Source organism: Thamnophis sirtalis, unplaced genomic scaffold (assembly GCF_051295495.1).
Source record: "Thamnophis sirtalis isolate CommonGarterSnake01/CBP01778 unplaced genomic scaffold, rThaSir2_p1.2 scaffold_4, whole genome shotgun sequence".
NCBI lineage: Eukaryota > Metazoa > Chordata > Lepidosauria > Squamata > Natricidae > Thamnophis > Thamnophis sirtalis.
In genome coordinates this window covers 101,686,822-101,713,540 of record NW_028261384.1, presented here as the reverse complement: position 1 = coordinate 101,713,540, position 26,719 = coordinate 101,686,822, and the positions used below count along the sequence as shown (strand labels likewise).

Below are 26,719 nucleotides of genomic sequence, written 5' to 3'. Positions count from 1 at the left end.
TCTTATGCATAAGGTTGTGAAGAAGCTGGGAGTGGGGTTGAGATGGGGGGGGGGGGGTAGGGAGCATGTAATTAGAAAAATATACATAGAAATAGTGCTCTGCCTTGCTACCCATCACTCTATCTTGGATTACTACGTAGGCCTTCTCTCTTAACTTGAGACACTGTTGGTCAATGTCAAATCGGGTTGGAAGAAGAGGAGACTAGCCTCATTTACACCTGTGAGATCCAACCCAGTCTGCCTAACCAGGTATTTGGCACAGCAGCAGCTCAGTTCAGAAAGACAAAAGGGGGAGGGGGACTCATCTATTAGAATTTCATCTCATCCAGGAATCTCAAAACTGATTTTGGGCTGATTTTTGATCACAGACAAAAAACAAGGATTTCACTGATGAATCACCTGCTCTGCTGTTCAATGTTCTCCTTGGCTCAGCTAGTGAAGAAAATCTCTTAAGGTCATCATGGAGAATCCCAGGAAACATCAATATCCCTGCAGTGGCTATTCACTCAAGTGCATCTCAGCTATTGGATACTCTCAGAACATAATAGGTCCAAAACATAGTACAGAATTGAATCCCAATCCAGTTTGGGGGAGAAACCAGAATGGAAGTGATCCAGTCATTAATGCTTTAAGAATCCACCTTTCTTGTGGATGGGCCTTAAGGCAGGTGGATTCTCTTAAGAAAATCCACCTCTGTCATGAAATTTAATTATCTAAGATTATGAGATTTAATTATCTATGGCCAAGCCCCTTCATGTCCCCTTGAAAAGGAAGGCAAGGAAGTTCTATTTCTAATTCCTACTAATGTGCCAACTGCAGCTCTACTTGAGTTAAGGTAGCCTAGTTGCAGTGTTCTATGTCTTACTAGTCTCATAACCAGATTACTATATTGCATGCTATGTGAAATTACTTTTAAAGATGGTCCACAACTTGCAAATAATCAAGAGTTAACCAGACTGGTTAAGTGGGACTATGTAATACACATCAAAAAATCTTCACCCAGAAAATTCGAAATGGTTTGAGGCCAAAACAAGTGCAAGTGTGACCACCCCAATCCCATGTAATTTAAGCACTGAAATTATTCAGTAGTTCCTACTAGGATCACTTGATGAAACAATAGCTGGGAATTGGATTTTCTCAATAATTATACTGGCAAGTTTTCCTATCCTTAAATCTGTAAATCCTTACAGCTTTAATGCCTCAATTAGTTATTGAACATTTTCTTATGGGAATACAGCTGCCCCCACAAACTCCTTCTTTTAAATAGTAACCGAAGATCTGCATATTTGTCTGGGCATTTGAAAAAAGACCAACACTTTTAATGACTGGAGTTTCTGATATATTGCCTACTTTATTGTTTTTTTCAAAGTTAACTTTGTTTTCATTTGTATATTTATAGTTTTTAAGAATTGTTGGTTTATTTAACTTTATTTGATATAGATTTTATTGCTCTTTTCTCAACCAAGCTGGGCTCATCCAAATTAATATTAATCCGCAGCTTAGCAAAAAGGCAGCTGGGGGCTCTGCTTTTTAAAACCACTTGGGGGGCACCACAAGTGGTGCTGCAATAACATCACCAAAGACATGGGGTGAGATCTGGGGCCATTTTTGATATTATCTGCCCAGTAAAGTTGATACAATAAACCTAGCTGAGGCTTAAGAGACCTAATCACTATTTATCTTTGAAAGGCAATGTAATGTTGAAGGAGCAAGCAATGCTGATCTCCTGCCAAGAAGGAACTGAGAAACTGAATGCCACAACAAGCTGCCTGCCTCCTTGTCTAGCATCAACTCTGAACCAAGTCCATATTAGCATAGTACACAGTGATCTGTATTAGCTGCTACCTGGCTAGCATAGAAATGTCCGATGATTTTGACAATGACTTGCTCATTCTCATCAGGGGTTTGATCCCGGGGAACAACTACCTCAGCTGCTGTCAGGTTCTGAAGTTCGTTGACCTAGAGACAAAACGTAAAATAATTTTACCGCATTTAAAATAGCAATAGCAATAGCACTTAGATTTATATAGTGCTTCACAGCCCTCTCTCAGCAGTTTACAGTCAGCCTACGGCCCCCAAAAAACTGCGTCCTCATTTGACTGACCTTGGAAGGCTGAGTCCAACCTTCAGCCTGGTGAGATTCGAACCGCCAAATTGCAGGCAGCCGGCAGTCAGCAGAAGTAGCCTGCAGTACTGCACTCTAACCACTGTGCCACGATGGCTCAAAATGCTAATTACTCTATACTGAAAAGAACCAACAGATTTGTAAATACCCTATTTTGTGGTCATTTTCCACTCTATTAGGACACACAATTCCAGCTGGCTCATAAATCACTATGCAGAAATTTAAAAAGAATTATTTTTGAAATTGTGCCATTACCTTCAGTGTTCTTACTTTCATATACATTAAAACTTGGGCCCACACTTTTTGTTTTTAAAGAAATAAAGCCCAATAAATAAGGCACAATTGGCTAAGCTGGCGCAATGCTTCAAGTTAAAATCAGTGAAATATGTGACGGTTTAATGCCAACCATGAAGTCAGTCTTAAAAGTTTATATTGTAAATTTAGAAGATGGGCCTATACATTTGAACATTAGTTTAGGTATAATTAGGATTTATAATAATCATAATTATGATTTCAAACTATGAGTTGTCTTTCCCATGACCATAGAGCAACACCACAAACAGTACAGTGGGACCTCGGGTCCCAAACGGCTCAGAAAACAAACAATTTGGGTGCCGACAGAAAAATCTGCTAAATGCTTCACTCACATCATGAATACATCCTCTGGTGCTGAATAAACACAGTAATGATGATTTTCCCTGCCACAGCAATTTCCCCTTCCATGCCATTTTTGTGTGTGCGCGGATCTTGCTTTTGATCATGACCAAATTGGGTGCCTACCGAAGTCCTGGAACCGATTACAGTCAGCACCCAAGGCTCCACTACATTTTGCTCGCTAAAAACTACAAACAGTAAGCAAACTAGAACCATATTAGAGCCTGGAATTTCTATCCTAACCCTGATTGAGACACCCATGTGACCAGACCCAACTTTACAACTTTTGCAGTGGTGATTAAGCAAATGCTATAGTTATAAAGTGAATGTGGTGGTTGTTAAACAAATCAATGTATATCTATGACTATTTCTTACAAAAAACCAGCCAAAAAAACAAACAAACCCTGGAGACCAGTGAAGTCATAAATTATGGCCACATGACTATGGAATGCTGCAGCTGGTCATAAAGATGAGCTGCTTGCTAAGTGCCTGAAATGTGGCTATGTGACCACAGGGAGTGAGCACAACCAATGAAACTCTGCAACTGAGTCATAGGTATCTTTGGGATAGTCATCATAACTTCAAATGGTGGACTGTTGATCTCCCTCCAATCTGATTTCAGATCTTGGTTTCTGACTGCTTTCATGTTGCTCTGCATAAAAAGCCAATTTAAACAATATAGGAAACCACAATATATTCTGATGTTAATGTTTAAATCTCCTCAGAACCTTCTGTAGATACCAATTTGAAGCGTGCCTTAAATTTTAACTGTGCTTTAGTTATCAGGCATTTGGGAGAAAGATCTGCATCATGCTGACCGTCCATTACTTAATACCCCACCTTGGGCCACAGGCGAAGCAACCCATTCTCAAGGCTTCCCCCCACCCCCAAGATGACTCTTTCCACAGCCCAATCCTGCACTCACTGTTTTGCCTCCTTTGCCAATGACTCTTCCTGCTGCTGAGGCAGGGACTCGGATGTGCGTCTCAAGTTTCACTTCTTCTTTGGGCCCAAAAAAGTTCTCCTCTTTCAGCTTTCCATAAATTCGTCCTTGAGCCTGAAAGAAATCAAACCACCAAATAGCAATTAAATAGGTGGTCCATTTCCTCTGAAATTACAACACGCTTTAGCTTTATCTAATACCGGAAGAGCGGTATTAATTATTTCTTGACATAAATACATACCAAAATAGCTCATCCTTCTTATTGTTTGTTCTCTAAACCTAGATTGTAAGCCAATATCTATGGGTGCCTTCAAGTCATTGCTGACTCTTAGCAACTAATCCCTGCGGTTTTCTAGGCAAGAATTTTGGAAGTGATATGCCTTTGCTTCCTTCTTCCTAGGGATTAGAAAGACTGGTCCAAAGTCACCCAGCTGGTATCACGTAGTCCTGTACAGCAAGACCACAGTTCACAATCTAGACTGATACATTAACCACTAAACCAGACTTCCTCTCTAGGAATGGTAATAGTGATACTTTAATAATAAACATAATTAAATATGGTAGCAGAACACAAAATTAACAGCTGGGCACAAACTCAATTTACTTAAAACTAGTTTTTTTTGGCTTTCTGTCATGTTAAAGATTAACATCTGGCAGTAACTTCTAAAAGGATTCTGAGGACTGCATAGAGTCCTGGAGTAGCAGGCTATCAGTCTGGTTTCTGTACATGTACTCCTTGTTTAGTGACCACCACTGGACTAGCAACTTCATCGTTCAGCAAAGTCTAAGCCTTTGTTTGCTTTAGCGAACTGCAAAGGTTATAAATGCAAAGAATGGTCACAAAGTTAACTCTCTCATCACAGTCATAATTGCAAACAGCTACTAAATGAGGCAGTTGCTAAACAGGACCACCTGCAGAACTTTGGGTATGGCTTTGTTTTTGTTACGATTTCTTTCTATGATGCTTTCATTCTGGGAGCCATGCTAAAGAATTACATTTTAGTAATTTCAGTAATTGTAACTTCCTCTATATATAATTCACAGGAAAAAAAAACCTTAAACTGGGCTTCTGGTGGTCCAGTGATTATCACCATTCGCACTTTGGAATCTGGAGTCTCGGGAGGAGCAATCTAGAGAAGACAAAAAGAGGCAATGAAATGAAATACTAATCTGTCTAACAACAATGTCCAAGCTGAGCAGGGAAGATGGATCTAGTTGTGAAAATAAGAATTATGATTAATTTTTTTTAAAAAACAATGGTGATGGTGGTGTCCTTCCAAAAATATTTCCCAGATTTACTTACAAACAAGTTAAAAATGCATTATTAATTTCACCAATGCAGTCAAGAGACATTATTAGGAAGTTTCTGCCTTGTTTTTAAAAACCAATACAGCTGTAGCTATTGCATAAAAAGTTTAACAGCAATCACTAACTAGCAAAGATTAAAGTATTGAAGCAACAGAAAGTTATGGACACCTTGATTGAGGCACTTGCGAATCTGGAGAGTTGTTTGATGTGCTGACCCTTCTTGCCAATGATTGCGCCTACAGCCTGGGCAGGGATGAAAACATGTACGGTCTCTTGCTCAGGAGGCTGCCAAAAGAGTAGTTTTATGAATACCAATCAATGTCAGAGAAACTGGACATTCTCAATTGACACTCTGAATGGCTAAAAACAAATTTCTACTACTATCCATTATGGGCTGAAGTGCAATGATGCCATTACATGTTTAGTGAACTCAGCATGAAAGGAAGCGATGATGATAAATGCAGATGGGAGAAATGATAGGTGAATTTGGCTAGAGATAAAATAGAATTGAAGTGTTTATAATAACAGGAAGCAACAAATTAGGAAGGATAGTTATGAAAGCTCAATCAAACCATCTGTTTACTGTTCATGCTCAGAAGCAAATATATAAACCTCATTGAAAAGAATGTATTGTACTGAGGAGCCCTTTTGTTGCAATGATTAAAGTGCAGTATTGTAAGCAAACTCTGCATACAGCCTTAGGTTCGGTCCTGAAGAGGCTAAAGGCTGCCTACCATCCTTCTAAGATTGGTAAAATGAGGACCCAGATCTGGGGTCAAAATGCAAATAGTGCCTACACTATAAACTGCCCAGAGAATGCTGAAAAGTGCTATGAGGCAGTATAAACATCTAAATACTATTACTATTTTACATACTTTTCTGATACACTTCTGACAAGAATTACAAGAATTCTGACACCGATTACAAGAATCAGTGAAACACTCAGGTGGAACACCTGGCCCCCTTTTAAAACCTTGTCCATTTTGCAACTATCCCATCTTGTATCCAGACATTCTGTGAAATAAAATACAAACCTCAAAAGAAAAAAAGATTCTCAGCATCTAGAAACACTTGATGCATTATATGCATTTTGCTGGATGTAACCAAATTTAGTGGCAATCAAATATGCAGCTTAGAGAAAGTTGTACAAACATTCCACCGAGATAAATTGCCTCTTTTTTGTTAAGTGACTGACAATTCTATACTATGAGTTGCTTATATAGAAACAGAGCTCAACATTACCAAAAAAGAATTATATGGAGCTGCTCCAGAAACACTACTTGGAGGCGGTGGCACTGCATTGGAAGAGGCAGGAAAGAGACCAACAGCAGCTAGGTTGAGACCAGGTATCAAGTGTGACTGTAGCTAAAATAAAAACAGAGAAAACAAGACAAAGAAAAGGAGAATGGGATGTTATTTTTCATTAAAACAGTTACCTGGGACTCAACTAACAACTCTGAAATGCTTACAGCAAAGATCACTTCATTTTTCTTTAAACAAGCATACTTAATATTATGCATGAAAGCTCTTGCTTTGAAGTGATGTTTCTATTTTTATATGCCATTCTCAAGATGGTCCATAACTCCTTTAGACGTTTGAGTCTGCTTTATTATTGTTTTAATTAATTTATTAAACTGTTACGGCCACCCAAAAGATGGCTTAACAAAAATGGAATCCCTATAAATAGGCAGCCTAGACTAAAACAAGTAGAATAAACAAAAATTATAACAGCCCACCACCCCCAAAATGCAGAACACATTCAAGAAAAACCCTAGGCCTGGGAACAGAGTCAGGTCTTAAGGAGGGGAATGCTCTTCTGGAGGGTGACACAGGGACACACCTCCTTGCTCCCACATGATGGCATCATTTAAATAAAGAGATCTGCAGCATGTCTTCCTGCTCAAATTTACAGATGGACAGAAAAAACTGAAGGGAGGTGGTTTCTCATATAACCAGGCCTTGAGCCAAGAAAGACTAGGTTGTTATTCTCTGCTAAATATCTTCCCATTACTTTATACAGGCAATCTCAATTTACAACCAATTTGTTTACCAATCTTTCAAAGCTACCACAGCCCTGAAAAACGTTACATACAACCAGTCCTCGTTAATACAACCATTGGAGCATCCCCATGGCCATATGATCCAAATTCAGGAGGTTGGCAATTGGCATGTATTTACAATGGCTCAGAGTCCTGTGATCTATTATTTAATAGGGGAAATCAGATTTATTGAAGGACCATATGATTCACTGAGTGATTTACCCAACTGTGGCAAAAAAAGAGATAAAAGTAGGCCCAACAATCACCTCGCTTAGCAACAGAAATTCGGGTGGTTGTAAGCTGAGCCTCTTTCGCCTGTGAACCTTTCCAGTTGGAAAATGTTCTATATCTGTTCATGATTTATTCTCGGAAATTTAAGATTGGGAAGCCAGAGAGTCTACAGAGCCAGATGGGGCGAATGTACAATGAAAGGGTAGAATTTGCACACTTTGCCAATTATGTGCATCTTCCCCCAAGAATTTCACCAATAATTTTCTCCTACTCAGATTAGATTCAGTTCCACTACATTCTTTATTCCTGACTTCAATGAAGGAGATCGTCTCAGTGCAAATGATGTTAATGATGGTAGGGTCTTTTGATGCTACATATTTCCCCATTACTTTATACAGTACAGACAGCCTGACTTGTGGCAAATATGGTACAACAAACACTTTCGAATCTTAAAGAATGAACCAAAATAGGTACAAATACACTTACACTCATGGCTGCTACATCATTCTCATATGCCTCCCTCACTTTCTTCATAATTTCTTGCTCTGCTCTGCAGCAATTCTCGATGGAGCCTTTTACAGTGATAGTCCTTTCAGGGTTGTATAATGTCAAATCCTGAAGGCTGAGTGGGAATATCAAAACAAAAAAGTGGTTCTGTCAAAAACCCTTGCCTGACTAATCTTTCAGACTCCATTCCTGCATTCAGTTCAGCCAGTTTATCAAAGAAAGCGACCCAAGAATCTTCTTTGTCATATAATTCTAGCAATGTTCATTTAAAAGTAGGTAGCACTATTACATGCTCTGGCATTATTTTTCTTCCCCCCTCCTGCCCAGTTTTTATTTATTTTTATTTTTTTACAAACATATCAATGCATGAACAGTGTTTCTATCCCTATTCTAACTTTTAATTATGCCACTATTATATTTATAAATATTCCCTTTCTATCCATTGTCTCTTGCCCTGTTTAAAGCTTTAATTGTTTGTTTATTAGTTTGCCTCTCATATTCCTCTCATTGCCTCTCTTGGATCTTTATCTCTTATCTGCTTCCACAGCTTGACCAATCATTTAAACGTTTCTCCCTTCTCTGCCCTATCCCATTGTCTAATTTTCAAAATATCTACTCTTGCAACATCTCTCTTCTAAAAGTCTTCCTGAAACTTCAGTTCCTTTCTTAATTCTCTTAAAATACTCTCCCCCTTGGTTTGTTTCATCAGTCATTATTATTTTTATTGTTATCTCCCTCTTGTCATCTTGTTTTATTTGTTGGTTTATCAGTTGTTTTTTCATCTCCTTTTTCAATTGGCTCCTCCTCTTCCTGGAAATCTTGATCACTCCTTGTCCTTTGTATCATATTTTCTAGCTCTCCATTTATGTTCTGCATTTTATTCATAATCTCCTTGTAGCTTCTTGTCAAAATATCCTTAATACTTTAAGTTATCGATGCTGTTTCTCCCCAAATTCCACTCATTTCTTGCTGGTGGAACATCTTGTTTAGTTTTATTTTGTCCCTCTTTTGTCCAATAGTCCAAAAACCATATATTCAAACTTAAAAGTTACTTCTCAAAAAGTTCAATATTCATGAGTCTTTATATCCCACAGCTAATAAACCTGTTCCTTTGGATAGTTCAAAATTTTTCCAGAACCTTTTAAGTCCCTCTATATATTCTGTCTTGTGTTGTAGCTTTCAGGAGTCACTATAGTAATAATATCTTTCTTATTCTTACGTTTAAATCTCCAACAGCAAAGTATTTCTAGGACTTTGGGAATGGGTTATGCCTTCCTTTTGTCAGCAGGTGACACTCATAAGTCAAATTTCAATATTAACCAGTTTTATTCCATTTAGGTAAATAGTTCCAGAATTTTGAAATGCCTAGGCAAAACAATGTCTGTTCAATCTAGAAATCCAATTTTCTCTATTTTACAAAGTTTTTTCCTTTTCCCTTCCTTTTTCCTTCTATTTTGAAATTCTTATCATAGCTTTTAAATCGCTGTTTTTTCCTGGATATTCTTTGTAGGTTGAGTTTTAAATAAAAAGGATTCTTCTCACCCAGTTCCAGACACTGTTCACCGACTCCGCTCCAGTACAGTGCTTAGGTGTTTCTCGGCTGTCTCAGCTTCTGGCAGCCATCTTTAGGATGCCTCTTCTCCTTGCCATGGCATAGAGGGAAAAAAGCCTGGGATTCAGCAGGAGAGTTGCAATCTCTCCCGCGACCTCCCTGGGCACCCCTCCTTAGCTTTGCCACTCTACTAGGTGGCTTTGGCTCCTCTTGGGAGCCCACAAACAGGGAAAACTCAGCACAGGGAAAATAGAAACCCGTTCCCTGTATCTGATATCGCTGTGACGTCAGCTGGAAGTCTTCTGGCATTATTTTCTAAGGCAAAGAAAGGCATGGCTCACAGGAACTCCTACGTGTTATGCAATCTTTTTGATCTATAATGGCTACAGGCTGGGAGACAAAATTCCACAATTTGTTCCTCTGAAATGCTTAGATTGTAAAGAAGCTTTCTCTGCTCCCATAATCCTACCCAATTATTTCCCAGCCTTTTGCCTTCTACATCAATCAGTAATGGATTCCGGGGCTAAGGCACCCATTCAGAAGTTTATTTGTACGTTAGACCCTTATTTTTGCAGAAGTAGACGATTACTTGTGAAAAAAACCCTGGCAAATGGGGCTGAGGGATGAATAGGATTGTTATTATATGCACACAAGCACAGTTTGTATATTCTCCATCAGAACAGTAAAGTTCAAAATGTTCATAACTGCATTTAAAAGGAGGACTTACGAGGAGATGGTAATCTTTGTCTCTGTGTCCTGTTCCACTTTCTTTAGGTTGCGGCCCTCCTTTCCAATCAGTCGTCCCACAAAGTTGTTGTGGGCTAGGATTTTCAGAGGTACTTCATCAGCACTGGTATATGAAAAATAAATTAAGTGAATTAAAACTCAAGTGTCAAATTCTTTGCTAGGCATGCAGAAAAGTTCCCCCACTTCAATCACCTGCCTTTCAATAAAGATTGAATAAAGATTATCTAAAACAATAACGATTATCTAAAACAGTGGAGAATCATAGCCAGGCAGTTGGTATCAACAAAAATGGACCAGATGGACCTACATTGTACAGCAACTGTTTGCAGTTACGACAGTGATGAAAAAGCAACCAATGCCTGTATTTATGATCTTCACAAATCTATAAAATAAAATTGAAGTAATGTCATAAGCACAGTGATGGTTTTATTTAGTGACTGTTTCACATAACAACCAAGTTGCTAGTCCCAACTATTGTTGCTAAGTGAGGACCACCTGTATCTTCTAAGAAACCTGTTTTGGCCTCCAATCTTATTCCTCAGTTTATTGCATTGAGAGCAATATGACGTTCCAGCTATTGCAAGGTCAGAACGCAGTTGGACTCGTGTCTTTGGAGCAGTTACTGCTTGATCACAAGAAGAAAGAGTTATACAAGGCAAAAGGAACTTCCATTTCCCAAAGCAGTTCACCAATATACTCTCATTGCTCTATTTACAATTAAGTAATTTTTTGTATCATTCTTAATTTGCATAGTTTCTTCCGAGTTTCAAAGTTAGGGAACAAAAACTGCGAGATGTATGCAGGTATTTATCTTAAAGGAGCCACTATATCTACTGAGTTCCTTCTCATAGACAGTATCCATGAAATCCGACTGACTTGTGAAAGAAAAGAACCTGGTAACAAGTAATCAGAAGCAAAGCAAAACTGGCTACAGAATCTTCCATTTTCTTGGCCTCTCATTGGAAAAGATCTCATGCAATAATGCTAGGAAAAAAATAATAATTCTGGGTAGCCTTTCCAAAAAGCCCTGCTGATCTTGGCACTGACAATGGCCTATCTTACGTCTTGGTATCTTTTGCCTCTTTCTGCATGATTTCCAAGATCATCTTGCAAGCAGCAGAACAGCCTTCTGGAGTTGAATGGATGCTTATTGCTTTCTCAGCTGCCCCCGCATTTTCCTTCCGATGCACATCAATTCTACAGTGAATTCAAAGAAAAGCAAGAAATCACTCAATTTGAACAGTTGAATATTGGTATATATATCCAAGGAATCAGAAACTAATTAAAAGGCCATAAGATGCTTCAAAAGCTTGGATTCCTTATCTTTACAAAACACCTCAAATGCCTCATTTCTCATTTGTTCCCAGTTGCCAATTTTAAGCAATGAAACAAATTAGAAAACCCATTTCAATCCAAATTTCAAACTGATTCTGGACTGATTATGATGAATTAGAGATGCCAAGTGTAGATGGAATATAAGCCAAAATGTAATTTTCTGGGTTGGATTTGCTTTGTGCCCTGTATGGAATTTAGCAACACGTGAAAAAGCAGCAGCTAAAATGCTTGCTAACAAAACGATGTCTTACTTGGACTGTGTCTGTTTGGTTATGTTGCGGATGGTGGCACCTTCTTTGCCAATAATGGCTCCCACATACTGGGTAGGAACAAGAAGCCGAAGGGGGATATCTACTGGTTGCTGTTTTACTGGAGCTCCTGAAGCCACAGGAGAACCTTGCCGCGGGGCACCCCGTGTTCCAAAACCACCTCGACGTCCGTTCTCTGCACCCTGCACAATCTGTTCATCAGGTATGTACGAGACCTTCAATGCATGGTTTTCCAGTTGATGTCCATTAAGTTTCATGATAGCTCTGGAGAAGAAAAAGAGAGATAAAATGGATGGGGAACTAATCTGTGAGAGGTTATGCTATGATAGCTAGGAAGGAATTTTAAAGGGATAAGGCACCATCAGCCTGGGTTAGCAATTTTATTATTAAATATCTTAGTTGTATCTTATATATTAGTCCTGAAGCCTTTAGGAATTCAACACTCATGTAGAATAAACAGTCTATTCCAAAATGGTCTCAGCAATCTAGAAGCCATGTCAAAGCTTGCAAAAGGAGTCAAAGAATATCCTAAAAGGATTTTTTCACCATTCTTACTGAATAACACATGAATTCATATATGAAAAACCAGAAGCTTGAAAATTTAGCGATTTGTCTCAATTTGAACAGCTATGGGTGTTTTGCTGCCAAACTTAGATATACATTATGGGGAAAATAATTGTAAAATTACATTAAAATCAATCATACACAAAAAAGGATAAAGAAAAGCAAACAAAGATATTTTAAAATCATAGTATAGTAAGTGAATTAAGCCTTTCCTAAACTGATAAACTGAAAACCATCTCCCCATCTCAATGCTGCTTCATCTTTTCCAATGCAATCTTTTTTTCCTTGTCTGCTCTTTTATTTTGTCAAAGAAAAATGTAACAAATGGAAAATTCTTTTAATTGACTATTAATTCAAAGTAGGGAATTATATTATTATTACCATATTTTTCGGAGTATAAGATGCACCAGAGTATAAGACACACCAAGGTTTTGAAGAGGCAATTTTTTAAAAAAGTAGGTAGGTAGATAGAGGGAGAGAGAGAGAAATCCAATAGGTAGGGAGAGAGAGAGTAGGTAGATAGGTAGAGGGAGGGAGAGAGGGAGGGAGAGAGAGAGAGAAATACAGTAGGTAGGTAGGGAGAGAGAGGAATAGAGAGAGAGAGAAGTACAGTAGGTAGTAGGGAGAGAGAGAGTAGGTAGGTAGATAGAGGGATAGAGAAATACAGTAGATAGGTAGGGAGAGAGAGTAGGTAGGTAGATAGAGGGATAGAGAGAGAGAGAAATACAGTATGTAGGTAGGGAGAGAGTAGGTAGGTAGGTAGATAGATAGAGGGATAGAGAGAGAGAAATACAGTAGATAGGTAGAGTGTGTAGAGTGTAGGCAGGTAGGTAGATGTTTCCAGGTGTATTTATCCATGTGCTGGAGAAGGAAATCGCTGACAACCTGCAACACCTAAGACTTGTTTCTGCTGGGACAGCACTTGATCAATCTAATTCTCATCAATCACTCTAACTAAAGAGCTTTCCGAAAGGAAAAAAAAACTTTTTGCACTCTGCAAACCTCCCCAAAACAGCCTGTTTTTCGCAAAGACGGGCCCGTTTTTTTCCAAATAAATAGCATGAATAGCCTGGGGGGGGGACTTGCAGAGTGCTTCTAGGGGGGTGGGGGTGGGCAAAAAATGAGCAAAACATGGGTCCATTTATTGTCAAAAAAATTGCATGCATAGCCTTATGGAGGCTTATAGAGTGCTGCTGGGGGGTGGGGTAAAAAAGCTCAAATTTTTGCTCATTTCTGTCCTCCCCAACCCTCGGGAGCTCTCTAAAAGCTTCCATAAGGGTATGCACAGCCATTTTTGTGAAGGGGCCGGGCTTCGGGAGGCAAAAAAATGCTGTATTCAATGTATAAGATGCACCCAGATTTTCAGCCTCTTTTTGAGGAAAAAGGTGCGTCTTATACTCTGAATAATATGGTAGGTGGTTATTCTTTGGTGAGATTCACAGTCTTTGGGGCTGTTTGGTAGCTCAACAGCTTGTGTCCTAACCAACAACCTAGGAACTGTTATGGTAACGTCGGAGGATCTAAGTTGTTCCAAGTAGGATGGTTTTTTGTAGAATCAGAATGTTTAATTCCAATAAATTTAGAATTCCCAAATAGCGAGGCAGCCCCCTAGGTATTACTCCAAGAGCTCCAATCACAATTGGGACAACACACAATTTCTTTTTCCAGTCTCTCAACTTCAATTTGCCAGTCCTGGTACTTTGTGATTTTTTTCTTGCTGCTTATCTTCAATTCGCGCATCGCCAAGTATTGCAATGTCAATGAACCAAACTGTTTTCTTTTCAACTATTGTTATATCAGGTGTGTTGTGGGCCAATTGCCTTAGTCTGAATTCTGAAATCCCACAAGATCTTGACTTTTTCATTCTGTAGAACCTTCTCAACCTGATGTTCCCAGTGGTTTTTGCTGTACTCAAATCCAAACTTCTGGCATAGTTCCCAGCATCCTAGGTATCAGCCAAGTATCTTCTTAAAATATATGATGTTCCTAGTAGTGCTATTTTCCGCGATTTTATTGCAGGAAGCTATAATTTCTTGATGTGTTTTGTAAAATTCTTGGACATGGTACCAAATGTCCTGATGACAATGGGTATCACATTTGATGATTTCTCGATTTTCTTTGGTTGTCCAGGTTTTGCGCTTTGGTTCCAGTAGCTTTGTAGTTGCATGCCCTGGTTCCCTGACAGTAAAAACTGAGCCCTGTAGCCCCTTTTTCGTCAGATGTCCAGGAGCCATAGCATCTGATGTGGTCCTTGTTGACCCAGGCGATGACTGACCCTATGAATTTTGTTGCTGTTGTTATTATTATATTTCATCACACAATCAATCAAATGCTTTGGCTGGATGATGATGATTATTATTATATTTCATTACACAATCAATTAAATGCTGTGGCTGGATTGGGCATTTTTATCTCTCCATTGAATCTTCTTCACGGATCTGGGATAGGACATTGTTTGATGGTGATAAAGATATTGTCACAAGATATAAGCTGTTCTAAGTAAAGCTGCCTTTTGCAATTGACTGATAGCGTTTTTGTCAATGCCAATGGTGTTCAAGTGGTGCTTTAGATATTTTGGAGTGCACCCAGGCACCTATCACTACTGGCACTATCTTTGCTTCCTTTTGTCATCATGCTATTCCTAATTGCAGGTCTTGGATATTTTTTTATTTTCTCCAATTCTGTCTTTTCTATTCTGCTGATCCACATATTACATATTATTTCTACATCATCTATGTCTGGGTGATTAAATGACTTCTATATAACAGCATTTTTAAGGTTTCTTCGCACACTTTTTCTGTTAATTCTACTCTTAATAGGTCACATTCCTTTAAATTTATATGACTAACACATTTTGAAAACTAAAAATTGTGCAGAGGACCAAAGGGGAAAAAAATGCCCTTTTCCAGATGGACCTAAACTCGGCAGGCATACTCTGGAAACCTTTTTCTCTGCCTTGTCCACAAATCATTACCTTCATATTGAATCCAGCCATAACTGAGGCAGCCAGACCATCCTTAGCTGTTTTGTAGTATATTCTGCCTTAAGCGAGCAACATAGCCAATCTTACCTTGACTATATAACCTGACATGTTTTACCAGTAGTCACAGTCAGGGCACCTTAGAAGTTGGAATAGTCCAAATTATTCACCACTTTATACTGGTACAGACATGCTCCATATTTCCTGTGACTCTAGTCATTTTGACTATGGACAGGGCTAGCATATCACTTTCTGAAAGATTGTTTTAAAAATTTCTTTGAAATATTCTTTCTGAGTTCCTCTGTTAATCTCCTAGATCTCTATGTGAATCTCCAAACAGAAATGAACCAACAGAACTGATAGGAGAGAGGCTATGTGTGAGACATGAGAGAGAAAAGAGAGCTGGCTTATCTTCTGCTACTTCATGGCATATCCATCAATGGGACCCATTTCTTGTTATTCAAATAACACAGACTTTCCAGAAAAGTAAGTACTCAAAAGGAGCCTTATTAATAGTTGACAAACACTGAGTGTGGTTGGCAGGAGAGGAGGGCTTTATACCCTTCACAAGGAGCACTGAGTAATGACAGATGGCTAAGCTTATGCTGGCTGGGGCACAGGGAAGCATATGTCTAATTCTCTAAACTCCCCTCCCTTTGCAACAGATTGTTTAGTTTTTGTTTTTTTTTAGTTTATTAACATTTATAGGCCGCCCTTTTCCCTGAGGGGACTCAGGGCGGCTCACATAAAATCAGGAGGGGGAATACAAACAATGACGTAGACACATATAAGTAAAAATAATGAGCAACATTCATTCATCATTCGGGAGGGGCGATTATCTTTGTCCCCAGGCCTGACGGGCTAGCCAGGTCTTAAGGGCTGTGCGGAAGGCCTGGACGGTGGTGAGAGTACGAATCTCCACGGGGAGCTCGTTCCAAAGGGTCGGAGCAACTACTGAAAAGGATTGTGTGGAAAGAAGGAAATTATGATGCAATTTTAGAGAGAGGGGCAAAGTATTTATAACTTTATAAGATCAGAAGCTGCCTCTTTTCTATTTCATTATTTTCTGTCTGATCTCTTCACTATTTTTTTCCATAATATGCATTATTTTTATCCTACTAAGATTTCTTTAGTTAGAAAGTGTAAATAAATATAAAATAAACTTGTCTTCTTTTGTCTGAACATATCTAGAAGGAATGTGTACAGGGAAGCCTTTCCTTCAGAGAAAATAAGGATAATGATCCACACTCCCCCCCACCCCCAAGCTTCAAGCTAGAACAGAGGAAATTGGGATTGGGAAGTGGGGCAGCAAAAACGATGCAGGGTTAATTTTCTGGTAGCTCCCAAACAGCAGGGAAAGCCCCTTAAACGGAGAATAGCCCAAAGACATCAAGAATTGTATATGGCTTTGATAATGGGCTGCAATTCATAAAGCTAACGATAGATGGGGTGTTAACATTAACTATAACCTAGCATGAGACAATCTATATGCAACCAAGCATCCCATGTACATTTGCCACTCGGTTAAAATCTGTTATCTGAAACCTAGGTTTAAAATTCTCCTGCCAAGTTCCATGAATTTTACACATTGTCTCCACATAGTGGAGCAGTGAGAAAGGAGAGCAAATAATTCTGTTTAGGAAACATTTGCTTTTAGATGGCTAAGTAATAATTAATATGTCACGGAATTTGCCAGAGATCATATCCGAACTGGTTTGCAATATTTAACTAAAGCAGCATTCCTACATGCACTTACAGTTTTCCCTAATTATTTGGAGTACCCTTTTCTGCAAGAACTCCTGGACTGCTCCACAAAGAAGGATGACAGTGGTGATGATGACGATATGTGACAATCTAGGATTTTAAGAACTTCCTTCTCTTCCAGTAGAGAATGGAATAATATATCCAGACAAAAATAAGCAGTACCTAACAATATATCTTGATTGTGAGCATCTATTTATTCTCCTTTAAAAAAATATTCTCCTAGAGCCCCAGAAAGAGACATGTGTAATTCAGAGAATCTTTCCCTGATCGTGTCCAAGATTTCAGAGAAGCAATGAACATACAAGTGATGGACTATAATTAGATGAGACACAGATTCTTAGATAAATAAATCATAAATATGTTGCAGATCTAACAATCTGTCAGAACCAGCTAATATAAATATATTTCTGCTAGCTTTGATTTCAGTATTCTTTGCAGGATTATATGCACACAAAAATACTGAACCAGAAACACCTATAACCAATAAATCACTTTAAACTTACTGTCTGGTCTGTTCCCTGTTAGAGTAGGTGACATTAACAACTGCTGTCTCGCTGTCTGTGTTCACTTGCAAATAAAAAAGGAAGAAAAATACATGTAGTTTAGTTAAGATTCCCTTTATGGTTAAAATAGCTTAGAATTAGTAGCTAAATCTCCACTTTTCCAAGAATAACAAATACATGTAAAATGATTTGTTTATTTTTGGTTCAGTAGGATGTGTGAACCTCACTTATTATAGCTTGAATATATGAGAAAAATAGGCTATTACATTATTTATCACATCATTATAGGAGCTGTGGTGGCACAGTGGTTAGAAGGCAGTACTGGAGGCTATTTCTGCTGACTGTCAGCTGTCAGCAGCTTGGCAGCTTGAGTCCGGCTCAAGGTTGACTCAGCCTTCGATCCTTCTGTAAAATGAGGACTCAGATTGTTGGGGGAAATATGCTGATTCTGTAAACCACTTAGAAGGTGCTATAAAAGCACTGTGAAACAGTGTAAAAGTCTAAGTGCTATTGCTATTATTTAGAAATCCTTATTTTAGCTTTACAATTTAATCCAGGTATTGATTAAGAATCATTGTTCAAGATTTAAACACAACTAGACTACAACTAATTACAGTTCTCAAGAGTGCTTCCTTCATATGTGGCTGTAAAGAGTTCGACTTCCACATTATTGCTTGAGTTGTTGAGTAGGGGAAAACAATGAACGGTGAGGAAAGCAGGGGTACGGCAATACTCTTAATCCCACATAGAGATACTTCACAATTTAATTATGAGAACTCCAATACAAGCTGACTGCATTCTTGCCTTCCATGCTAATGTGCAATTTGGAACTAACTTTACCCAATATTTTTTTGTATTTTCAGAATGTCCAAGCACTGTTCTTGATTCCAAAACTATATTAAATGCATCTTAAGGTATATCAAATGCATGTAAGGAGTACATTTGCTTAAAGAAAAATAAACACATTAAAAAAAAACACTAAAAGCAACTGAAGGAATGAGGTTGGAATACATTGTTAAGCAAACGTTCAGGATCAGATGAATCAGAATCTAAAAATAGCACAAAGATATTTCCTCAAAAGTATGTCTTTATGAGTCCAGTGAAACTACCTTGCAGGAAACAAATTTAGGATTAGGCTAGAAATTCCTCCTTTCAATCTGTGTCACTAAGATACAGACAGATATACAGGTTTTCCTCCATTTACAACTGCAACGGAGTTTGCCAATAATGATTGTGAGTCACGACAGGCATAAAGTGGGTCATCACTGTAACTTATCTAATTTTACAACCTTTTTTTGCAGTTGTAATTAAACAAATCCATTGTTTGCAATGAGATGTTTCTGCCAAAAACTAGATGTAAATGCCTGCTTTCAGCAAAAACACAATAAATTGAGGCCATGTGAACGAGGTATGCTGCAAACAGCCATAAATGTGGGCTGGGTGCTGAGTGCCCAAAATGTTGTCATGTTTCTGTTAAAAGGCCATTCAGATTTGGGTCATAAGTAGCTTGGGGCGGGGGTGTTCCATCATAAGTCAAGTACTACCTCTATTTCCCAAATCTTCTCATGAAAACTTACCTTGTTCACAGTTTTCCACAGTACCATATTGAGCTAGCAAACCATCCAAGACCTATTCAGATTTTTAAAAAAACTACTCAGTTAAAAACATACACATATATGACACGCAAACACAGACATAGAAAAGAGGGAAAGATTAAGTCATGCTTAAAATTATAAAAAGCAACACAAAACTGAAAAGGTATTTTCTACCCTTTTCTACCCCAAAAGTCTATAAAATCTAGAACAAAAACTAGAGACAGCCAAGGCTTTCAACTGGCAATTCAAATCCAAATAATATCATTATACATTATTACAAGCCTTTCCGCATTTGCCTTTACTTGACCAATGAACAAACCCAGAATGTCTCGTTCTATAACATTTGGACAGGTGAACACACTATAAATGTTGAAACAGATTGGTTTATAAATGATAAACATGATGAATACATTGTAGCAACTGATTCCCACCTTAGATTCTATTTCAAGTTTGTTGTAATGAATAAAACAGGCAAAGTTCGCACAGAAATTACTGACATGTTTCTGCAATTAGCTATTCTTAGTGGGAGCCTGAAAAGGGAGTCTAGATTGATTCCTATCACAGTAAACAAATTTCAGATTATGAGGTACTAGTCATTTCTTGTTGTAGGCAACTGTTTCAAGTCCACTCTGAGATATTCCATGCTCTGCTCCGTCCCTTGGGCTCCCCAAAGTTTCTTCTGTGACGCAGCCTGTCACTATAGTACTGAAGTATTGTGTGTGTTGTACTATCTCTGGAATTGGTACCCATGGGGTACTGCAGGAATTGTAACTTTGAAACTGGTCCATATGTAGCTTTGGAGTGTGCGTTGTACCTTCAAATATTCATAAAAATGACCTGTCATATCTCAAGGACTACCCATATCCTGTCTTAGTTTTTACAAGGCTAAACAAAGATAAATAACTTCATGATTTCAAATACTGGTCACTATAGGGCAATGATGGCTAGTCTTTTTGACGAGGTGTGCCAAAAGCAGGGGGAGTGAAGGGTGCCACGCATGTGCGTGCCCACACCCATAATGCAATGCCCTCCCCCGGCGCATGCGCATAGAACCACCCCACGCATGTGCACACAAACACACACACACACCATTTATCCGCAAAGGCCTCACTGAAGCCTCTGGACTTCCGGGAGGTGCGTTGGGCTGTTTTTTTGCCCTCCTCAGGCTTCAGGAAAGCCTCCAGAGGGTGAAAAACAGCCCAATACACAAACTGGGAGTTCAGGAACGGACTTCCAGGTTCCCATTGGGCCATTTTTTGCCCTCCGGAGGCTTCAGGCGGCTTCCCTAAAGCCTCCGGATGGGGAAAAGCAGCCCAATGCGCAAACCGGAATTCCATCCCTATTGGGCAAAAATGGTTGAAAATCAAGGCCAAAAATCAGCTTTCCAGGACGCACATGCATGCTGGAGCTGACAGGGAAATGCCTTGTGTTGGTTCTGCGTGCCATCTGTGGCACATGTGCCATAGGTTCACCAACAGGGCTATAGGGGAACTCAGTTTTTAGGAAACATTTATTTTAACCATTCGGTCATGTCCAACTCTTGTTAACTTTATAGGCAAGTGTTCTCCATGCTAACCTATCAAGCACAACTTCTTTTAGTTGTTGGATGTTCATCTTTGTATCAGGTTTGATGTTATCAAGCCAGCATGTTCTTTGCTTGCCTCTTCTTATTTCACTAAGAGCTCCTAGCATTATTAGCTTCTCAAGTGAATTTGCAACATGACGTAGCCAAGGTAAATAAGATGTCATCTTGTTATTTTGGCTTCTAAGGATGTGTTTAGTTTTATACACTTCAGTTCCTCTCTGTTGGTTGGCTAAGTCCATGGTATACACAATACTTTACATCAGCACCACAGTTCAAAGGTGTTAATTCTTCTTGATCCGACATTCTTAGTGTTCAACTCTCACATCTATAAATCATTATAGAGAAGACTATTGCTCTAAATAGGCAGTTTTTAGTATTTATATCAATATCTCTGATATTCCAGATCTTATTCATGCTAACTATTACAGTGCAGCCTAAGTTAGTGTTCTCCTATTGTTTCTTGATCAGTGTACAACAATATGATAGGTTGGGACACCAATATCATGCAAGGTCAGTCATAGCTAATTGGGTTCTACTCAGTCAAAAGCTTTTCTGTAATTGATATATATCCTTTTGATATTCATGTGCCTTTTCTATGATCAATCTAATATTGACAATGTGATCTTGAGTGACACACCCTTTTCTAAAGCCAATTAATACATCAGATAACTCTTGATCAATGACATTCTGTAGATGATCTTGGGATAGGGGACAATTTTCAATCCTTATACAATAGAAAAGAAGAAATAGCTATCAACTAGGAATTATTATTAGATTTATATTCCGCCTTTATTTGTATAACTCAACACAACTGGAAAATCTGGTTTAAAATAGTAGTATTTTTCTTATTCTGCTCTAATAGATGTCACAGCAGGAAGACAGATGGGAAACAAAGGAAGGAGATTTTCTTATATTTTGTCAGAAACACAAATCTCAAAAGATACCAAAGCTCTGATTTAAAAATAAAAACAATTCCTGGCTGTGTGCTAACCCCACATCTCTTTCATATTATCAGACTTACCTCCCATCGAAGCTGAGGGGGGATATTTCTTATCTGAATTTTACGGCTCCTAATTGAAAGAAGAAAAGAGGAAGAAAATTATTTAAATTAGCAGCATGCTCTACCTTGAAACTATTGTTTATGTGCAATACTATAGTTTCAGTATACTAGATCTTATAAAAGTTCAGATGATCATGAGATTTTATTTATAAGCTTGTTTTGTTTAATAACCATGTGATTCACTTAAAAACTGCAGTGATTCATTTAACATTTGTGGCAAAAAGCTCACAAAATCAGGGGCCACTTGGTTAACAATCACCTTGCTTGACAAAGGAAATTCTGGTCCCAGTTGTGATCATATATCAAGACCTCTAGATGTCAGCAAAGAATACAAAAATTCTAACAATCTGCTGCCTTCTAACAGTTGTCTGGATATTTGCAATCCAACTATGGTAGCTCAGTAAAAGAAATGTACTTACAAGTAGCACAAATGTTTCATATTGAAGATAGTTCATAACTTTATATAGAAATGGAGAATACATTACAACTTCTCACAGGATATTATATCAGAGTTATAACTCTCCCGACAAAAAGTGTGGGAAAGTAGCTTTCTCTACACTGCAAGTTCTTCTACAGAAAAATCAACAAATCATTTGGTGACCATTTAAAGGGCAAACAGTTTATACTGATATAAAAGAGGAAGAATTTTATGGAAGAATTTATAATTTGACTTCAATGAATTAAATGAAACATTTAATATTTTGGTAAGGAAAATATTTATTGAGCTCTTTCCTATAAAACTTAGTAAAAGTTCCCTTTTGCCACATCCAACAAACTAAGTCTCACTGTTCTTCTCTGTTGATACAGATGGATTTCACTTAATAGCGAATCGAATCTACTTTTATTTTATTTATTTATTTAGCCAATTTATATATCTTCCCATTTCACAAACATGACTCTGGAAGGCATGCCAGAGCAAAAACAGTTAAAAACAAATTATCTACTATTAAAAAACTATTAATCAAAATTAAACCAACATTGTGGGAGAATGGCCAAACATAAACATAATCCCTAAGTTTTCTTTTTCTACAATACATCTTTCTCCCATGTCCATCAGCAACCCTGATTTGACCATCATATTTTGCTTAAAAATAGAGTTTCTCAAGTAATTGCAGAACCAAGACATAAAAAGGTAGAAAGTAATAAAATGAAAAGTTTTGCATCTCTACTTCCTTTCTATTATTTCCTACTTATCATACCCTACTTTCTATCATTTATTTTATTCATCTCCTTGGCAAGATGATAACACCTTTTTATTCGTACCAAGACTGAACACATAAGAAAAGCTGGAATGGAGGGTGAGTTAAGTGGCAAGAAGGATTACTACATTCACAAACTGAAGATAATCTATAAGAGATTGGTCTCCAATTTTCTAAGTAAGAAGAACCAGTGTGGTCTAGTGGTTAAAATGCTGGCTAGAAACCAGGAGACTCTGAGGTCTAGTTCTGCCTGAGGTCTGAAAACATGGTTGATTCGGTCTCGGTCTCGGTCTCTCTCTCAGGCTAAACAACTTTACAAAATTGTTGTTATGGAGGAAATAGGAGGAGGAATGAGTACTGTGTGTATTCACTGCCCCAAGTTATTTGTAAAAATAATGAAGACAGGAAGTCAATCCACCAACCAACCAAACAACTTTCCACATCATTTGAAAAAATACTCAAGACAAGTGGTAACTTTGAGAAAGGAAGCAGAAATCCTTCCCATTCTATTTCTGTATCCTAAAAGCTGTCTGATTGTTAAAACAAAGACCTCTCCAGGTTTGATATTTTCAGTGTCTATTTGCATGATAGGATCCAAGTACATGCTATACCTAGTTGAGAGCAAAAATATTATGTCCCTCTATTTTTTAATTCATTATAGATGTTCATAGGTGGTGGGGGAATGACCATTGGCTTATCTGAAGGGTCCTTTTCTGTGCACTGCAGGAGAGTCTAAGCATGGGTTAAATTCTATCCTTCTGCCCAATGGACTGGATTGAAATTTCTGGTCACGCCTCCTTGTCTCCTCTAATATCCAGTTTTCAATGAAGGCATGGTCCCGAAGACAACTATGTAGTAAATCCATTGAGTATAATCCATAGAATCCAACCGACTAGAAGCAACCCAATTCAATGGAAGTCTCACCCCAGGGCGGGGTTGGACTCTCCCGCAGAGCACATAAAAGGACTCTTCAGTTAAGCCAATGGTCATTTTCCTGTGCGCTGCTTGGAGAGTTCAAGCGGGGAACATACCCAAGTAAACCTATGTCCACAGATGGGAGAAAAAATAACCCAACCCTATCAAGGGGTAGCTACAATCGTCTGCAGAACTCTTCTGCCAAAAGCAGCATCCGCAAAGACAAATTTGTCCAACAAATAATGACAAATAATGAAGGGGACACCCAAGTCTCCGCCTTGCAGATCTCAACCGACGCTTGGGTGGCCCAGGCAGCTGTCGGGGTTGCACTCCGTGTTGAGTGCGCTGTGACCTGTGAGGAATTGGTTTACCCTGTTGCTCGTAGGCAAAAGAAATGCAAACCTTGATCCATCTTCCCACGATGGACGAGGTGACCTTGCGCCCTATGGATGCCGGCTGAAACGAAACAAATAGGGCTTCAGACCGACGAAAAGAGGATGTACACTTGAGGTACCGCTTTAAAGTTCTCTGGGATCCTTTGATCTTGGACAAAAATCGGAAGGACAACTTCCTGGGCATGATGAAAATATGAATTGACCTTCGGCAGAAAGGTGGGATCGAGACAGAGAACGACCCTGTTCAGATGGATGATGCACAGATTACTGTGGATAGACAGGACCGCTAGCTCTGAGATCCTGCGTGCCGACAAGATTGTGACAAGAAAGGCAGTTTTGAGAGTCAGGTGTCACAAGGAAGCGTTGCAGAGGGGTTCAAAGGTGAAGTGGAGAGTACCCTTAAAACCGTGGCAAGATCCCAGGATGAGTAGCAGTGGACGATTGGAGGACTAAGATTGGAAACCCCGCGCAGGAAAATATGCACTTCCATTTTTTTTGCTGAGAGGCTGAAGAGTAGGAGATGGAATCAGGGTGGTGATTCCATCAGCCACCTGGTGTCTCAGGTTATTAGGGGCCAACCCTTTTTCAAGGCCCTCCTGGAGGAAGTCCAGGATCCATGGGATGGAAGCTGTGGTAGGTTGAATTTGCCGACCCGCACACCAGCAAAAGAACCCCAGGTGGCGTCATATATTCTGTTAGTAGACGGACATCTGGATGCCTGTATGATTCTGATAACCTTGCTGGTAAACTCGGCCCTTTTCAAAAGGTCTCTCTCAAGTGCCAGACGGTTAAGTTGAGGAACTAAAGTTCTGGGTGAAGAACCACCCCCTGGCTGAGAGAGACTGACTCCTGTGAAATTCTTCAGGGGTGTGCGATGGGAGAGGCAGGTCAGATCGGTGAACCAAGTCTGTCTGCACCGGTAAGGAGCCACCAGTAGAACTTCCACTCCCTCTTCTAGAATTTTCCTGATTACTCTGGATCTGGTCCCCCCTTGGTGGTTTTTGTGCGCCTTTGCTGCTATGTTGTCAGTGAGGACGATAATATGATGACCTTGTATGTCTGGTCAAAATCAACGCAGAACCAGCCTCACTGCCCTCAACTCCAACAAATTTATGTTGTGAGAAGGATCGTGAGGTGACCACTGACCTTGTGCAACCAGGGTACGAAAATGGATCAGCCAGCCGAAAAGGCTGGCATCCGTCGTGATGGTCTGACGGACAGATTTCTTGAAGAAGGTTCCCTTTGTTACGGATGGGAATTGCCACCATCTGAAGGAGTGAAGAACCTTGGGAGGAAGTGTCACCTTGGTCAGGGAGTTGTTGCCATTGGCTCTCTGCATCGGGAGCAGAAACCACTGCAGATGTTGTGTGTGGAATCGTGTCCAAGGGACTATCGAGGGGCTAGGAATAAGATGAAATAAAAACACCTGCATTCCTGACCTGGGGGAACCAGTTCGATTTCCCTGATTTCCCTGAGATGACTGATCTCGGCCTCCATGAGACATCTTTTGATAGGACACTTTGGAGTGGGGCAACGAATAAAGTGGCACTAGGAGGGGAACAGAAATTCCAATGTCAGGCCTAATAGAAGTGTTTGGAGGACCCATGCATCTGAGGTGATCTCCTCCCAACGGGTGGCAAATAGATGTAGCCACCTCCCTATGGGAGGGTTGGGATGCTGGTCACTTATTTCGTCTGACGTGTTTGTTTCCAGACTCTCCTCGAAATGGCTGTTGGGAGAAGGACTGGTAACTCTTATCCCAAAATGACTGCCTATCCTGGTTCTGTTGGTACGATCACTGAAAAGAGGAAGTATTGGGCCGCGGATCAGCCTAGCGGGGAACCTGGCGACGAAAATAGGACGAAGACCTGCGGTCCAGTTTGCACAACACGAAAGGCATGACCTTCAGCTTGTCCTTATTCTCAACTAATACTGAGTCCAGGGCTTCCCCAAACAGCTTGCCCCCCTTGAATATAACTGAGGCCAGCTTCCATTTTGATCTCTGGCGAAGAGTTGACATTAGAAGTCACGGCACGTGTATTTCCGCTAAGAGTGCCAGGCCCTGGTGTTCCACCGGGCAGGTTCCCGCTACGGTGGGCCTGTGAAGTGAACCCCTGTCCAGGGGGGATAGAAGGGCTCTCCCCATCCGACTCCAATTCACAATCAAACAGTTCCGCATCTCCCCGAGGGAAGGAGAGGGGAATCTGGACCCTGCAAAAGCCACATCTGGGGATAGAGCACTAAAGGCCCCCTCGCTGCCTGAAATGGACATAGCAGATTGGGCAGTCTCCTGTCCAACAGGGGAATCTGGCAGGGCTGACTGATGAACCTGGGCAACTACTTGCTTTTGGGCCTTGGCAATCTGTTTTCAATTGCTTTCTGGCACCTAAAGGCATCCTTATCCTGGCCCTTAAGTGGCCTTTTCGGCATAGGGTTTGCCGGGTCTGGT

At 39.5% G+C, this 26,719-nt stretch overlaps 1 protein-coding gene across 1 annotated transcript in view; it reads right to left on the bottom strand.

The window, feature by feature from the left end:
- IGF2BP1 (insulin like growth factor 2 mRNA binding protein 1) overlaps positions 1-26,719 on the bottom strand; it is a 72,293-nt gene that overhangs the window by 1,595 nt on the left and 43,979 nt on the right. Inside the window, exons 3-14 of the mRNA XM_014075005.2 lie at positions 21,723-21,771; positions 19,099-19,150; positions 17,522-17,585; positions 11,693-11,974; positions 11,169-11,303; positions 10,087-10,209; positions 7,787-7,922; positions 6,273-6,395; positions 5,199-5,315; positions 4,778-4,852; positions 3,705-3,836; positions 1,846-1,959 (exon numbers count right to left, since the gene is read on the bottom strand). Coding sequence (XP_013930480.1) covers positions 1,846-1,959; positions 3,705-3,836; positions 4,778-4,852; positions 5,199-5,315; positions 6,273-6,395; positions 7,787-7,922; positions 10,087-10,209; positions 11,169-11,303; positions 11,693-11,974; positions 17,522-17,585; positions 19,099-19,150; positions 21,723-21,771 — 1,402 coding nt within the window. The remainder of the gene's footprint in view (positions 1-1,845; positions 1,960-3,704; positions 3,837-4,777; positions 4,853-5,198; positions 5,316-6,272; positions 6,396-7,786; positions 7,923-10,086; positions 10,210-11,168; positions 11,304-11,692; positions 11,975-17,521; positions 17,586-19,098; positions 19,151-21,722; positions 21,772-26,719) is intronic.